This window comes from Falco punctatus (assembly GCF_963210335.1).
Source record: "Falco punctatus genome assembly, chromosome: Z".
Classification (NCBI taxonomy): domain Eukaryota; kingdom Metazoa; phylum Chordata; class Aves; order Falconiformes; family Falconidae; genus Falco; species Falco punctatus.
The window spans coordinates 11,749,181-11,763,727 of NC_137586.1; the positions used below are offsets into that span (position 1 = coordinate 11,749,181).

The 14,547-nt window shown below is 61.2% G+C and overlaps 1 protein-coding gene across 1 annotated transcript; it reads right to left on the reverse strand.

Moving 5' to 3' along the window:
- Nucleotides 1-4,097: 4,097 nt before the first annotated feature.
- On the reverse strand, nt 4,098-13,593 carry TMEM8B (transmembrane protein 8B). The gene is made up of 13 exons (XM_080371441.1): nt 13,164-13,593; nt 10,093-10,282; nt 9,402-9,609; nt 9,114-9,247; nt 8,720-8,979; nt 8,092-8,447; nt 7,678-7,774; nt 7,345-7,468; nt 5,835-5,977; nt 5,466-5,644; nt 5,230-5,376; nt 5,039-5,155; nt 4,098-4,814 (listed from the first exon to the last, which is right to left on the reverse strand). Exons 1-13 carry the CDS (start codon nt 13,549-13,551, stop codon nt 4,479-4,481), a joined length of 2,679 nt encoding a protein of 892 aa, XP_080227567.1. The 5' UTR covers nt 13,552-13,593; the 3' UTR covers nt 4,098-4,478.
- Nucleotides 13,594-14,547: the final 954 nt, after the last annotated feature.

The window sequence follows — 14,547 nt, forward strand, 5'->3', positions numbered from 1 at the left end:
CGTTGTGGTGCTGCCCTGGGGCAGGGACCTGGAGAGATGCCCCACGGCAGGAGCAATGCAGCATCATGCACTGGAGCTGGGCTTGCTTCCACATGTAGTTGTATCTCCCATTTGTGGGTGCCTGGCTTCCAGCTGGCCCTCGCCCCACATGCTGCAGGCTGGGGCTGAAGCTTTGAGGGGTCCCTGACATGCCATGGGGGCTGGGGATGGCAGTGAGGAAGGTGAGACACAGCGCTAGGGGATGGGGAAGAAAGAGGGGTTAGCAAGCAGGCTCTCTGTGGGTTGCTCCAGGGGAAATGCGGTCCCTTTGCATGCCCAGAGCTGCTCCCCTTGGGCTGGCCATGGTGCGGCCACTGTCTGCTGGACTGAGTGATGGCCAGGGACAAAGCACAGCAGGTGGCTCCAGTGTCTGTGATCTGCATGGTGGTGCCAACCTTGGGTGATGGATGGGTCTGCACAGGCAGGGCAGTCGAAGCTTGCTACTCTGAAGAGAAAATCGTCGAGTGGCTGCAGGGTGCACCGGGCAAATTGCTAAGGAGAGAGCAGTCGGACCATTCTCCCAGACTTTCATCATCCCCAGAGCAGCATTGTGACAGCCATGCCTGGTCAGGGAGCAAGCTCTGGTGGCATGGACAGTGGAATTCACGTTGACTGTGGTGGAAAGGCTTCATCTTGCTCGGGTCTGGCAGCACAGTGAGCAGGAGGGGTGAGGACCTCCCAGGGCAGCAGTGGAGGTTCTGCTGCCTCTGGCCGTGGGGTTTCATGAAGATGCAGGGAGTAAATGCTGAGGTGGAGACAGAGCAGGGTTGCACATCCCTCCCTACACACCTGTTCCTGCACCCTGTGGAGATAATGCCATGTTTGGGGAAAACCAACCCCAAGGAGACCAAGCCGGTGGCACCGGCAGCCACCCTGCCACTTGCACCTCACAGCTCCTGGGGCTAGCAAGGGGCATGGCACCCCCCTGCACCTGGAGAGACCCTAAAAGCTGGGACCTCTCAGCAGCCCCCACACGCTGCTGCCTGCTCGGGCATGCTCAGGCAGGGAGAGGAGAAGGGATGATGGGTTCTGCCTGCACGCAAGCAGCCCGCTGCAGGGCTCAATAATTCAGGCCTGACACATTAAAGTTGCATGGCGTGCAATTGCTGTCTGTAATGACAGACTGCGTCAGGTCTGCTGTCTGGTGAGTCTGGCCCAGCAGGCATGGGCAGACAGTGGCGGGAGGGCCCAGCAGCCCTGTGGGAAGGGCAGTCTGTGGGCACTAGGCAGAGCATCCCTGCTGTGGGAGTTAGGGGCAGGAGGAGGTTATGGGAGGAAGCATGGTCCCGGCCTTTGGGATACACATTTCCAAGGAGTGTGTGTCAGAGCAGGGAATGCTACTGTGATGGCACTGACAGCCAGCAGGCAGGACAGGGCTGCAGTGCAGGAATCTGAGCAGAGGTGATGCTGTACCCAGGGCCACCCCCTTTTCCTGCATCACCTGTGTCCCCCACAGCCTCCCTGGCAGGATAAAGGCCACAAAGGTTTGTGCTAGCCCAGGCACCAGGCCAAAGCCTTTCCTAGCTGTGTCTGTCCCCACATCCTGGCAGCCACTTGCCTTGGTGGAGCTCGAACCCCTCCATCCCTCTCCAGCACTGAGGAAGCAAAGCTCTTCCTTCACCAGCTGTTCAGGGAGTCGGTTGCCATGGGGATGTCAGATGTACCTGGTTGTTATAGGGACACTGTTGCCATGGTTATGTGGTTACTGTGCCTGGCAGAGGCAAGGATGGAGCATCAGGAAGGCTGTTTACACTGGGGGTGGTGACAGCAGTCACGGAGACCCCAACTCTCTGAGCAGGGGTGGGAAGGCAGGGTCCAGCCTTCACACCAAGCACATCCTAATGGAGTGGAGGCTGAACACCATGGAGAGCGTACGGGTAAAGCTCATCTAATCCAGTAGGGACTGACAAGCCAGTGGTCCCAGCCCTGCAGTGGCGGGGAGGCTGAGGGGATGCGGAGACTCCCATGGAGTGTCCCAGCAAGCTCCCAGCCAGGCTTGGTGGGAAAGACAGTGCCGCACACCCTGTACTGGATGTCCCATGGGAAAGAGTGTCTTCACCATGTTTCATGCCAGGAGCACTGCGCAAAAAACTTTCAGTCCTGTAAGACTGTATGTCCTGTACTTGCACGGCACCACAATGCTCCCTGAGCTGCACCAGCCTCCTGGGCAGGGGGATATGTTCCTGCCCCACTGGGGCTGGGGGATGAAGTGGGGAGGAGTTTACCACCTCTCAGTGGGCAGCCTATGATCCCCGGGGGATGAGCTGGGCTGGCAGAGTATCAGGATCCCCTTCAGCACTGCTTGGCTAAGCTCCCTCCCCGGCAGTACGGTCAGCCACTTGGCCTGTCCTTGAGATGAAAAATGCCATCGCAGGTTTAATTAAAACGAGAGGGAGTGCTGAGCTGTCCCAGAAGCCTGGAGAAGTGCAGTCCAGCAGAGCCAGTGCAGGGCTCCTCCAGGCTTCCCTGGGTAGCTCTGCTGGCTAAAACCCCTGCCTGCCACTGCCAGGACCACTCAGGGGTCCAGACCTGCACCTCCCACCCCCACAGTGTCTGCTGTGGGACAGGCCAGGGGCTGTGCAGCTGCTTGCAAGGGGAATGTGCATGCTACCACACGCTCATCAGGCTTGGCAAGCAGCAGGTTTTCACTTCAGCCCTACAGCAGTGAGGCAGGGGATGAGGGAGCCGTAAGGACACTGCATGGATATCTCCATGACATTGGGGTGCATTTGTGCAGGACCACCCACCAGGCTTGTGCACCTGCTGGGGTGGTGTGCTCAGTGTGCACCATACTCCAGCGTGTTGCTGATGTGAAAGCTAAAGCTGAGCTCCTCATTCTCTGGGGGCTGCTACTGCCAGGGGGATGTGATTGGACTTGGTGAAGTGAGTAATGTTTTAAATTAAAAAATTAATCCTTAATCAGCCGCCTGGCTGGACCAGACAAGGCATTTTGTGTGGCAGAGAAAAGGCTGAAGAGTGAGCTCTCAGGGGAAGGAGGGCAGCCGGTACAGATCCCCCAGCCCCCTCGAACAGTAACCAGGGCTCCTGCCCAGCCACCCTGGGCTGCCCAACACACCTCCACCCCAGGCTGGCTCCCCACAGCCATCACCCCTGGCAAGGCCTGAGGTGCAAGCAGGAAAGCCCCGAATCCACAAATGCCACCGTGGCCCCCACCAGCTCACCCTTCCTTCTGCTCTGCCCACCTCATCCCTGCTATCCTCTCCAGCAGCCCCCGCAGCACCCCCACCCATGCCCACCCACTCAGGCCAGCTGGGGCTCAGCTCCCAGGCAGCAGTTTTAATTAGATTGCAATCCTATTACATAGCTGCCTGCCCACCCGCAGTTGCTAATCCTGTTAGGCATCCAGTAAATCTCCCTGTAGCTGGGCTCTGTCCCCAGGGTACAAGGAGGGGGCTGCTGGCAGGAGGGTTCTGCAGAGCCAGGATGTGACCACTGGGGTGCAGAGCTTTTCCTGGGGACTCACCCCTGACAACCCCTGCAACGCTGGGAAAAGCCCAGGGGGTTGGAGCAGTCCCCAGAGAGGGTTTGCCCTCTCCTCTGGTCCATCCTGCCCCCTGTGAGATGCAGAAGCAGGGTAGAAATGCCCTGTCCATGAGCCACAAACACAAAGCCCAGATGTTTGCCACCATACCACAGTCATGACTGGGTCCAGTGGGTGCTGAGCCCATGGGTCTGACCACAGGGCAGGATGAGGAACAGGGGCTGAGAAAGGGTTGTCCTAACCCTTTCTCCCAGGTACCAGATGGGGTGGGTACAGTCCCCAGTGTATATCTCCAAATGCAATGGCCCCTCCCACTGATGCCCTGTCCTGCAGACAGGACAGTTGGTCATGGTTGGTGGCAATAACAGGGACATAGCATCACTGCTCCTGGGTGATGCACCCACATGTGAGGCACTGAGGGAGGTTGCTCTGGGCAGCAGGTGACACCACAGGGCTGTGTGCTTCTGTGGATGTGGCCCTTGCAGGCAGTGCACTCTCAGACCCATGCATCACCACAGCAGGCAGCATCACCACCAATCCCCAGTGGCAACTTGATGCCGGACCTGGGTCAGCCCCAGAGCAGCCCACTGCAGAGTGGCATCTCTTGCTATGGAGCCCTGAGCAAGAGCGAGAGACCATTGCCATTCAACCCTTTAGACTGGCCATGTCCCCCAGGCACCTGCATGGCCCAGCAAAGAAAGGAGCACGGCCCCAGCTCAGCCTTGAGCCCCCCCAGCTCTGCACCATACTGAGTCACAGCAACTCCCGGAGACAAGTTCAGCCAGGCTGTAATTGCAAGAACAAGGTGGCACGGGTGGCTGTGAGCCCACCCAGAGGAGTCCTGGCGCTCCTGGCGATGGGTGGCTGGCAGAGAGAGCAGATGCCAGGCCCCACGGGGTTGCTGTCCGTGCCAGAGGAGTCCGGGCTGCCGTTGGCATCAGCTGGTACAAATGCTGTTGATGGAGGCCACAGCTGGGTCAACAAGCCCCAGCTCCTCCTGTTCATTGACGCAGAGCTGGTACCCGCAGCCCTTGCGCCGGGGCAGCGGCCCCATGCGCCTGCTGGACTTGGCGCGGGGTGGCAGCAGGAAGCCGACGCTGCCAGCGATGAGCAGGTGCCAGATGCTGTGGATGTAGAAGTAGTTCTCCTCCGTCTCCACGAAGGCGTACAGCAGCACGGCAGCCGCAGCGATCAGTGCTCCCGGGCACAGGTAGAAAGCCCAGCGCTTCCAGGTTGGTGGGTAGCAGTGGCGGCGCCGGATGGTGCGAGCCGTCTGCAGTAGGTAAAAGGAGGGCTGGGACAGGCAGCCCCAGCAGGGACAGGCACAGCCCCTGTGCCACAATGCCGCATCTCCAGGAGCCAGAGAGGGGCATTCATGGGGAAAGGTGAGGGTAGCAGAGGGGAGATGTTGGTGGGAGAGTGGCACTAGACAGCTGGGCAGGATGCTGAGTGCAGCCAGGATGGGGACCTAAGAGAACAGGGACAATATCTCCTTACCCAAGCGATGGCCATGATCCCTAAGGCGAATAGGCTGGGCCCCAGCAGGTTCCAGAGCCCATGGCGGTCCATCTGCAGAGCCATGGAGAGCAGCATTGCCCCCAGCAGGTACAGCACCTGTGGGGCAGCAGGGCACTCATCAGGATAGGTCCTCTCTGTGCCCCCCCCTCGTGCCATGTTCCCACACTTGCCTGCTTGACCATGGGCTGGAGCCGGGCCATGGCGATGACGGTGACCCAAACAGACATGAGGGAGCCCAGGAAGTCACAGAACTGCAGCACATCATACTCCATGATGCAGAACACCACGATGCCCGGCTGGTCACAAGCATGGTAAAACTGGGGTAACAGGGAAAGGGTGTGAGACCAGCCCTGCACAGCCCTGGCCCCTCGCCTCCCCCTGACAGCCACCCCCACGCCATGCTCACAGTGGAGAAGAACATGGTGAAGATGTAGACAGCAGCTTCCAGGAGGTAGTGGCTGCGGACAGCAATGGCCACGGGAGGCACGAACATGACATTGCTGAGGCACAGCAGCAGTGTGGAGAGGAGCTGGAAGCCATAGGAGAAAGCTTCGGCATTGTCCGTGCAGCCCCAGCCATTCCAGCCTGTGGTCAGGGAGAGCCACCATCACCCCCGCAGCACTCACAGGGGCTGCGGAGGGAGCAGGGAAGCCCCTTTCCAGTGCCCTATAGAGACTTATAGCGGGGGGACTGATAGGGTGCACAATCCCCAGGGAGGATGCCAGTGGGGCTCCTGGGTGCAGAGGACACCATGGGTGCCTGGGGCAGCTCTCACCAGCTTTGCACTCGCAGGCGGCATACAGGTAGTTGTTGGTGCGCAGCAGCTTGCACTGGCCATAGATGCCACAGTCATTGATGCAGGGTGAGAGATAGGCACGCAGGTACACCTCGGCCGTCACATTGGTGCAGGGCTCGAACCTGTGGTACAGGAGAAGGGGGTCAGCCCCTGCCTTGTGCCCCTTGAGCATGTCCTGCCTCCACCAGAGGGACCTGTCACACTCACACTTGGCAGGTGATGGAAGACTGGGTGAACGCAGAAATAAGCTGCTTCGGTGCTACATATGTCAGCTGAGAGCTAGTCCCCCAGGATCTTGTGTGCTGCAATTGTCTGGGCCAGGCTGGGCAGGCAGGAGGAATGTGGCTTGCGCTTAGACCCGCTTTGCCTTTTGCAACTCAATCAGCTGGCTCCTATTTCGTTTGGATTTTGCTGTGCTAACACCATGCCCTGCAATGCCTTCATGTGACTGTGTCATGGAAGGACTGACTGCAACTGGCAACACAGTGTGAACTAGAAACGCAGTGAAGTCAGAGCAGGCACAGCATCCCGGCTGCCCTGCACCTCCAATGTACACAGCTCTGGGCACACACAGCACCTCAGCAGCTCCAGCACGCAGGAGCACAGATGAGCCCATGTGCCAACAGCATGCACCTACTGCTGCCTGTGCAAACACAGGCACCCTGATGTGCGTGAACTTGCACACAGTGCTGTCTGCACACATGCACAGCGCATGTCTGCACATCTTCTGTCCCTATGTGTGCTGACACAGTCAAATCTGCACATGTGCACACAGAACACACACAACCCTGTCTGCTTGCACAAACGCAAACATGCACACAGAGCCGTCTACATGTGTGCACCCAAACATGCATGCAGTGCTGTCTGCATACATTCACCAAACACCGAGTGCTGCCTACATGCATGCATTGAACATGCACACAGCACCATCTCCTCAGCACAGAGCCCCACATGCACTCACATCTACAGACACACACACACACACACACATACACCACAGCCCCTCTTCTCCACAGGGCTGTCAGGCAGACACACAGGCCAGGAGCAGAGCCACAGACACATGACCAGTCCCTAGAGAGGCTGAGCAGAGCAAGGGCACAGCAGCCTGACCAGAGAGCCAAGCCCTGTCCTCGCAGTGACAGCCCAGCTCCCTCCCAGGCATGGGTACAGATGGACACTGCTGCGGAGATGGGCAGGCACCAACAGATGCATGGCGTTCACAAGCTGACAGGCACTTCCTAAACACAAGACAGAGGGAAAAGCCGCAGGGACCCACAGATGGTCAGGCAGGCACAGGATAGAACCATCCATGCCCACGCAGGCACTCACGCGGTGAGACACAGCTCGTGAAGCCACATGCACACACGTGAGCACTGACGTGCAGCTCAGGGGCCAGGCACACCCACGGACCCACAGTGCACATGGATGCAGGCCATGGTGGGGACATCCCTTCTGGGCATGCAGGGAGGGGCCAGACAGAGTCTCTTACCCGTGCTCTGTGGCACAGAGCGAGCGCAGGCTCAGGTACCAGCTGCCCGTCTGGGGGTAGGGGATCCGCAGGTGGCTGAGGCTGGCCGTGGCGTTGACGGAGAGCAGGAAGCCTGCCAGGGACTCTGCGGGCCGGGACAAGTCCAGGTGAGCAGGGGAGGAGGCCACTGCTTCCCCTGGGCAGAGCTGGGACAGGGACAGAGCACCCCATGCCAGGTTCCAGGGCCAGATGCCCCCACGGTCTCTGCCATCTCCTACCCAGCCTCTTGCCAGACACATGCAGGGGTGTGACTCCCACAGCCATGGCAAGCTGGACATGCACAGCCCAGCCTACCTGTCTCACAGGTGACCGAGGAGTTGTCACCAGACGTCAGCGGGACTTCATGGTTCAGACACCCAAACACCGTCACGTTCTCACCACACAGAGAGCTCTGACAGAGAGGAGGAGATGGCCCTAAGCTAAGGATGGCCCCTGCTCTGACAGCACCCAGATCACATCACACTACCTAGCAGTGCCCTAACCCACTGCCCATCACCCAAGAACAACCCCAAAATCCAGGCCATCATCCTGCCCTTGGAGCACCCTAATCTGTGCTCCATTACCCTTGAGCTTCCAAACTATGGCCCATGACCCAAGAGTCCCCCAAATCCTGTCCCTTCCCCTGTTGCAGCTTTGACATGACCCATCTCCCAGCCCATTCCCCCTGGGCTGCCCTGCCCCATCCAGGATGCAATGTCGCCATCTCACCACGTTGAGCCGCAGCTCCAGGTTGAGCACCCCACCACTGTCCAGCACTGGTAGCAGGTTGATGACAAAGACAGCAGGGCGGTCGGGTGGTACTGACACATTGGGCCCAAAGAAGATGTAGAAGTGGACGGAGAAGGTGTCCAGCTCATTGCGCAGCGTGGGGCGGACCGGCCAGCACCGTTCACCAGCAGGCGAGGTGATGGGGATGGGGACCGGGTGCTTTGTGCTGTTGGGGCTGGTCGGTGGAGGGCTGTCCCCCAGCGCCAGCCCACCCGCAGAGCCAAAGGAGTGGGGCATGTTCATGGAGGCACTGGAGGGCAGGAAGGGTGGCCGGGCCAGGCTGGGTCGGGAGCAGTCTGGGGGACAGAGCCATCAGCAAGGGCACACACACAGATTTTTCAGCCCCCTCTTAGTTCCTGCATCCCTTTCTTGCCCACTGCTTACCTCCATCTGCAACCCATGCCCAACACCTCCCAGTGTCCCCATCCCAGCAGAGCTGGGTAGAACCCTGTGCCCAGCTGAGGCCAGATCCTGGGGGCATCCTTTATCACCCAGCAGTCACCCAAGCAGAGGCAAGACCATGGCCCCCTCACCCCTGCCCCCCCCATACCTCCCTGTGAACCCTCACCTGTGAGCTGCACGTTGACCTGAAAGGAGACAGTGCCTGGCACCCCAGGGTGTTTCTCCACCAGCACATAGTACCAGTGCTGCCAGAAGGGCAGGTCCAGTGTCAGCTGGCAGGGAGCATGTTCCCGGCAGTCCAGAGCCGTGGAGTTGTGCAGGGGGGGAGCCTTGGCCCTCACACGCAGCCAGAGCGGGCAGCCCTCAACCCCGCGGCATCGCAGCACCTCCACCAGCACCCGTGATGTGTAGCTGGGCACAAACACCCTGCAGGACAGCGGTGTCATGTCCTGCCTCTCAGCATGGACCAACGAGGCTGGGGAGGCAAGCCAGAGGGATGGAGCACCCTCAGCTCCTCACCCTGGGGATGCCTCCTCCTTAGAAGACCCTCTCACACTCACTTGTAAAGGTAGGAGCGGTTGTGGGGGGCCATGCTCTGCTCAGTGATGAAGCCAGGGTACAGCACAGCAATGTTCACCAGGCGCTGCACAATAAGCTGTGGCTGGAAGAGATACTGGCACTCCTCGTAGAGCCCCTGCACCAGCAGAACAGTTGGCTCAGGGCAGGGGTCACAGGGCACTGTCCCCACTTGGGACACCAGCCCCAGGCACTGCCAGCCCAGAACAGTCACACCCCAGGAGAGCAGTGCAGTGAGCCCTGCCACCCCACAGTCCCCACAAGCCCTTCACCTTGACGGAGATCTTGCCTTCATCTTTGGGTAGGTGGGCAGCCAGGAACCAGTCCCCAGGCAGTGGGCTGGTGACATTGAACACTCCTGTGGTGCGGTTGGGCAGGGTCCAGGTGAGGGTCAGTGCGAAGGAGCCAGGGACAGCTGTGTCCCTGGGGAAGTGCGTGTGCAACGGGTTAATGACGGAGGGAGCCCCTGAGCGGAAATACCTGCAGGCAACACAGCAATTAACAGGATGCAGGCTAGGTGTCATAGCAGGGCCAGCATGCCCTACACATGGGATTCTGTCCTCCATGCTATTAGGAAGCTCAAAGACTTTATGGGAAGCTATCTGTAAGCTGGGACCTTGCTGGAGACTGTGAGCCTCCCTGGGTGGGGGTTCAAGCAAAACCGTTCATGTATGAAAAGCACAAAAGATCAGAGCCTGCAATGGTCCTGGGGAAGATGAATCATGGGGAGTGAGCATGCATGTGTATGTGTGTGCATCTGTGTGCATCTGTGCACAAGTGCATACCTACATATGCATGTGTGTGCACGAGCGCTCCTCTGTATGTGTGCATGTGCATACGTGTACGTACATGTGCACGTGCAAGCAAGAAGCAGACAGGAGCGGCCAGGCTCCAGGGCAAGTTCAGGCAGGGAGCAGCAGGGGCAGGCAAAAAGGAAACAGACAGGGCAGGCTGCTTACTTACACGGTGATGCTACGATCTGGGCATTGGTCCCCGAAAGTGCCACCCTGCTCCTTGAAGGTGATGAGGTTCCAGACAGCGATGACTGTGTCCTCAGGGATGTGGAAGTGGAAGAGCTCGATGCTGGCAAAGGAGCGGAAGGGGCTGAGCTTGCGTGGTGTGCGGGTGAAGTAGTCAGTCACAAAGAGTCCATCTGTAGAGGACACCCAAGGGGCTCTCAGCAGGGTGAAGGACTAGGCGGGTTGCAGCACCCCTCCCAGACCAGGCCACCCATCCAGGCTCTGAACATGTCCCAAAATCAGCAGCCTGGAGGCAGGAGGGGCTGGTACTGTGCCATTTCACTGAGTCCCTAGGGCTGATGTCAGCCGTGCTCAGCTGTGCCTCCCAGCCCTGGCACAGTCTGCATCACGCCTGGTTCAGCATTGCCTCAAGCCCAGTTCCCCAAGCTGTGGGCACTCACCCTCTGGAGCCAGCTCACCTCTTTCAACTCATCATCCTCTTCAGTGAGGACCTGCTCCCTGCATTTACCTCTAATAAAGGGCCATTCCTTATGGCTCCAGCCCTGCCCCAACAGGTCAGCTCCCACAGGGACATAGATGTCCCCTTCTCTGCCTGCCAAGGAGGCTCAGCACAGAGCCCATCATAAACCACAGAGTCCCACCCTAGAGCCAGGAGAAGCAGCAAGCAGTGCACTGCCTGCACAGCCTCCCAGCTCTCCCATGGTTTGCGGAGGAGGAATGGTGCACATATGTGTGCACATATGCACACGTGGGTGCTGTCTGCATGCACAACAAAGTGGAGGCGTGCACACCCACGTGGATGGGTGTGCATGCTGTGCACACCCCCATGTCTGCAAGATACCCCCTTCAAGTCCGCAGCACACACAGGGGCCACTTCCCCTTGCCCAACTGTCTGACAGTTTGATTTCCAGGGATTTCTAGGAGCCGCAGTACCAGAGGGGCAGCCACTTCCTCAGCACAGTAGAGACAAAGGAGACCTGGTCTCCACACAGCGGCTTTAACTTCACCCTACCATTGCCACAATTCTCCAGTGCCAGCCCGGCAGACCCATCCATTACTCCCCAGAGATGCACCAAGGATGAGATGCACCTCCTGACAAGCTGCCAGCAAGTGGGACACCAGCAGAGAATGGGCTGGGAGCAGGGCTGTATCCAGAAGGACTCATCCACTGGCGAGTGCGATAGCTGAGAAGAAGGGCTGCTTTGCACAGCATGCACCTGGCTGGGAGTGCGTGCATGTGCTTGTGTGCACATGTGGTTTTGCTGCCTATGTGCAGCCCCAGCCAGCTGTACACTGACATGCTTCTGCTCCCTTGCCTGGAACAAAGGCAGCTCCCCCTCCCCTTCACTTCCAGGCGAAACAAGCCAGACATTAAATACCTGTCTCAATGCAAGAGCACCTGATCCCAATTTCCCCACCATGAACAACCAAGCCACTCCAGAGCTCCCCTCCCCAGCTGGGGACAGTGACCTGGCAGGAGACCCCAGAAAGGAGGGGATGTCGAATGCAACTCTAGGAAGTGGCATGGCAGAAGCACTCAGAGCTTCCCAGTCCCAGCAGGGTTCTCCCCATGCCCACTCGCCCAGGGCAAGGCAGGAGGAGCCGAATGCAGGCAGAGGGTCAGTCTGAAAGCCCCGTGTTGGTGTGGCCAGAGCACGGGAGAGCTGCTGGAGGACGGAACGAGATTTCCAACCCATGGAAGGTGGGTGGAGAAGGAGGAAAGCAAGTGCCCCTTTGCCTCAGGCCAGCGGCCGGCGCCGCAGGATCTTCCACCCCCGGACCACAGCCCCACGCCGCGGCCGGCCGCCAGCACCGCGGACAGCTCCCGCCGTCGCTCAGCACCGCGGACAGCTCCCGCCACAGCCCCACCGCTGCCCCACGGCGACCCTCGCCCCGCGGGACAGGCAGCCCCCGGCCAGCTGCCCCGCTCCCTTAGGGGTGCCCCCTCCAAGTCCCTGGGTCCCCTTCCGCACCCCCGTCACCAAGCCCGCTCCCTGTGCCCCATGGCACGCTCATCGCCTCTCACAGTCCCGCCGATGTCCCCCCCGCCGCATCCCGACGCCTCCTGCGCGCACATCCCCCTCTCCCCGCGGGCTGTCCATCCCCGCTGCCCCGCTGCACGCGCACAGCCCTCTGCCCTGCATCGGTAGCCCCCCAGGCCCGCGGCCCGTGCACATGCCACCGCCCCCCCACCAGGGGGTTCCACTGCACGTGCACCGCCTGAGTCCCCCTGGCACCCACACCTCCGTGACCCACTGCACATTGATCTCCGTGGCCCACCGCACGGGTACCCCGCGCCCCACGGCGGGCTTATTGTCATGCCCCACCGCACGCACATCCTGGCGCCCCATTGCACAGGCATCTGGCACCCTCTGCACGTGCAGCCCCGTGCCCCGTTACGCAAACACCCCACGGCACACGCATCCTCTGTCCCGTCGCACCCACCTCGTGCCCTGTTGCAGGAGCACCTCCTGCCCCATTGCCCGCACACCCCGAACCCAGCCGGGCCTACCTCCGTGCCCTGTTGCACACGTGCCCGAAATCCCACTGCGTGTGCCCCCCGTCCCGCCTTGCAGACTCACCTGTCCCACTGCATGTATCCTGCATCTCACAGCAAGCGGATGCTGCGCGCCGCTGCTTGCACCCCTGTGCCCCATCCTCACCCATCCCCGCCCCACTGCGTGCACGCCCCACATCCCATAGCTCATGTACCTCATACCTGTCGCAAGCTCGTCCCCCTGCCCCACAAAGCGGCCACCCTTCCCCCCACCGCACACGCAGCCCCTCGCCCCACAGCGCGAAGACCTCCCACCCACTGCACACACCCGCCTCACGGCACGCGCACTCCGCGCCCCATGGCGTATGCACCCCATTCCCGGCTCCACGCGCCCCCGTCCTTGTGCATCCCCCCGCCGCACGGCACGCGCTCTCCACGCATGTGCGCACCCTGCGCCCCATCCCGTGGGCTCGTCCCTGTGCCCCGTCGCGCTTGTGCCCCATACGCGTCGCACGCCCCCCCCCCCCGGCCCGCGCCCCCGGCCCCGCGGCACTCACCGGCGGGCGGCGGCGGGAGGAGGAGCGGCAGGAGCAGCAGCGGGAGGCCGAGGCGGGGGGCGAGCGGCCGCCGCTGCCCGCCGCCCCCGCCGCCCCGCCGGCCCATCCCGCCGCGCCGGCTGCCGTGGGGCGCGCGCCGCCAGCAGCCCCGCCGCGCACCGGCGCCCATGACGTCACCCGCCCCGCCCCCCGGGGCCGCCCCCGCGCGACCATTGGCCCCCCCGCGTGTCACTCGCCGGCGGCAGCCCCCCGCCCCCCTGAGCGACTCGATTCCCCCGGGGTGGTCCCGCCGGTGCTCGGGGCACCGAGATGGGTGGGAACGGGGAGACGGGGCTGGGGACAGGGACACGGGGCTGGGGTCAGGAATATGGCCTAGGGGCAGAACCATGGGGCTGGCAACAGAGACACGGGCCGGGAATGGAGACACAGGGGTTGGAACAGGAACACAGGCTGGGGACAGGGTCACGGGGCTGAGGTCGGGGACATAGGCTGGGGACAGAGACAATGGCTGGGGACAGTGCTAAGGGGCTGGGGGGACAGGGACACAGGCTGGGGACAAGGGCTTGGGGCTCGGGACAGGGATATGGCCGGGGGACAGAGATACGGGGCTGAGGGAGAGGAACGTGGGGCTGGGGGCTGGCACTGGGGCTCGTCACAAGCATATAAGCTGGGGACAGGGACCTAAGGCTGAGGGCAAAGATGCAGTCTGGGGATAGGGATAAGGTTTGGGGCACAGGGGCATAAGCTGGGGTTAGGGACACGGGGCTGGGAGACAGGGGACATGAAGCTGGGATGCGGGTGGCCATGGGGCTAAGCTACAAGGGGGACACAGGACTTAGATGAAAGGGGATGTGGGGATGTGGTAGGAGGACAAAGGGGCTACAATGCCAGGGGCAAACAGGGATCCTGTGGAGGGGGGATGTGAAATAGCAAGGGCTACTTATGAGGCTGGGGGGGCTACCTATCGGGGCTGTCTGATGGGGATCAGGTATTTTGCTAACAGCAGCCACCGTCTTGTTGTAATAAATTATTTATCTTACATAGAGGAGGTGTCTGTGACAGAGGGTCTGGGCACTGCCTGAGGGGATGAGGGCATCCCGACTGGAAATGATCTCACCATGCTTCCCCAAACTCCCCTGACATCATCCCCAAACTCCCCTGACATCACCATCCTCCCTGACCGCGGTGAAGGCGGGGGTGGGGGGTACCCGTGGCCACAGCTCTGCTCCCGGGAGCGCTCTGCCCTGTGCCAGCCCCGCTCCCAGCCCATTCCCCGTAACGGAGCACCGTGGAGCTGCGGGGGGAGCAGCCGCCCCCCGGTGGTCCAGCCTGGCTGCCCAGCGGCCCCCCCCGGCCAAGCGCAGCCCCCCTCCAGGCATGACTG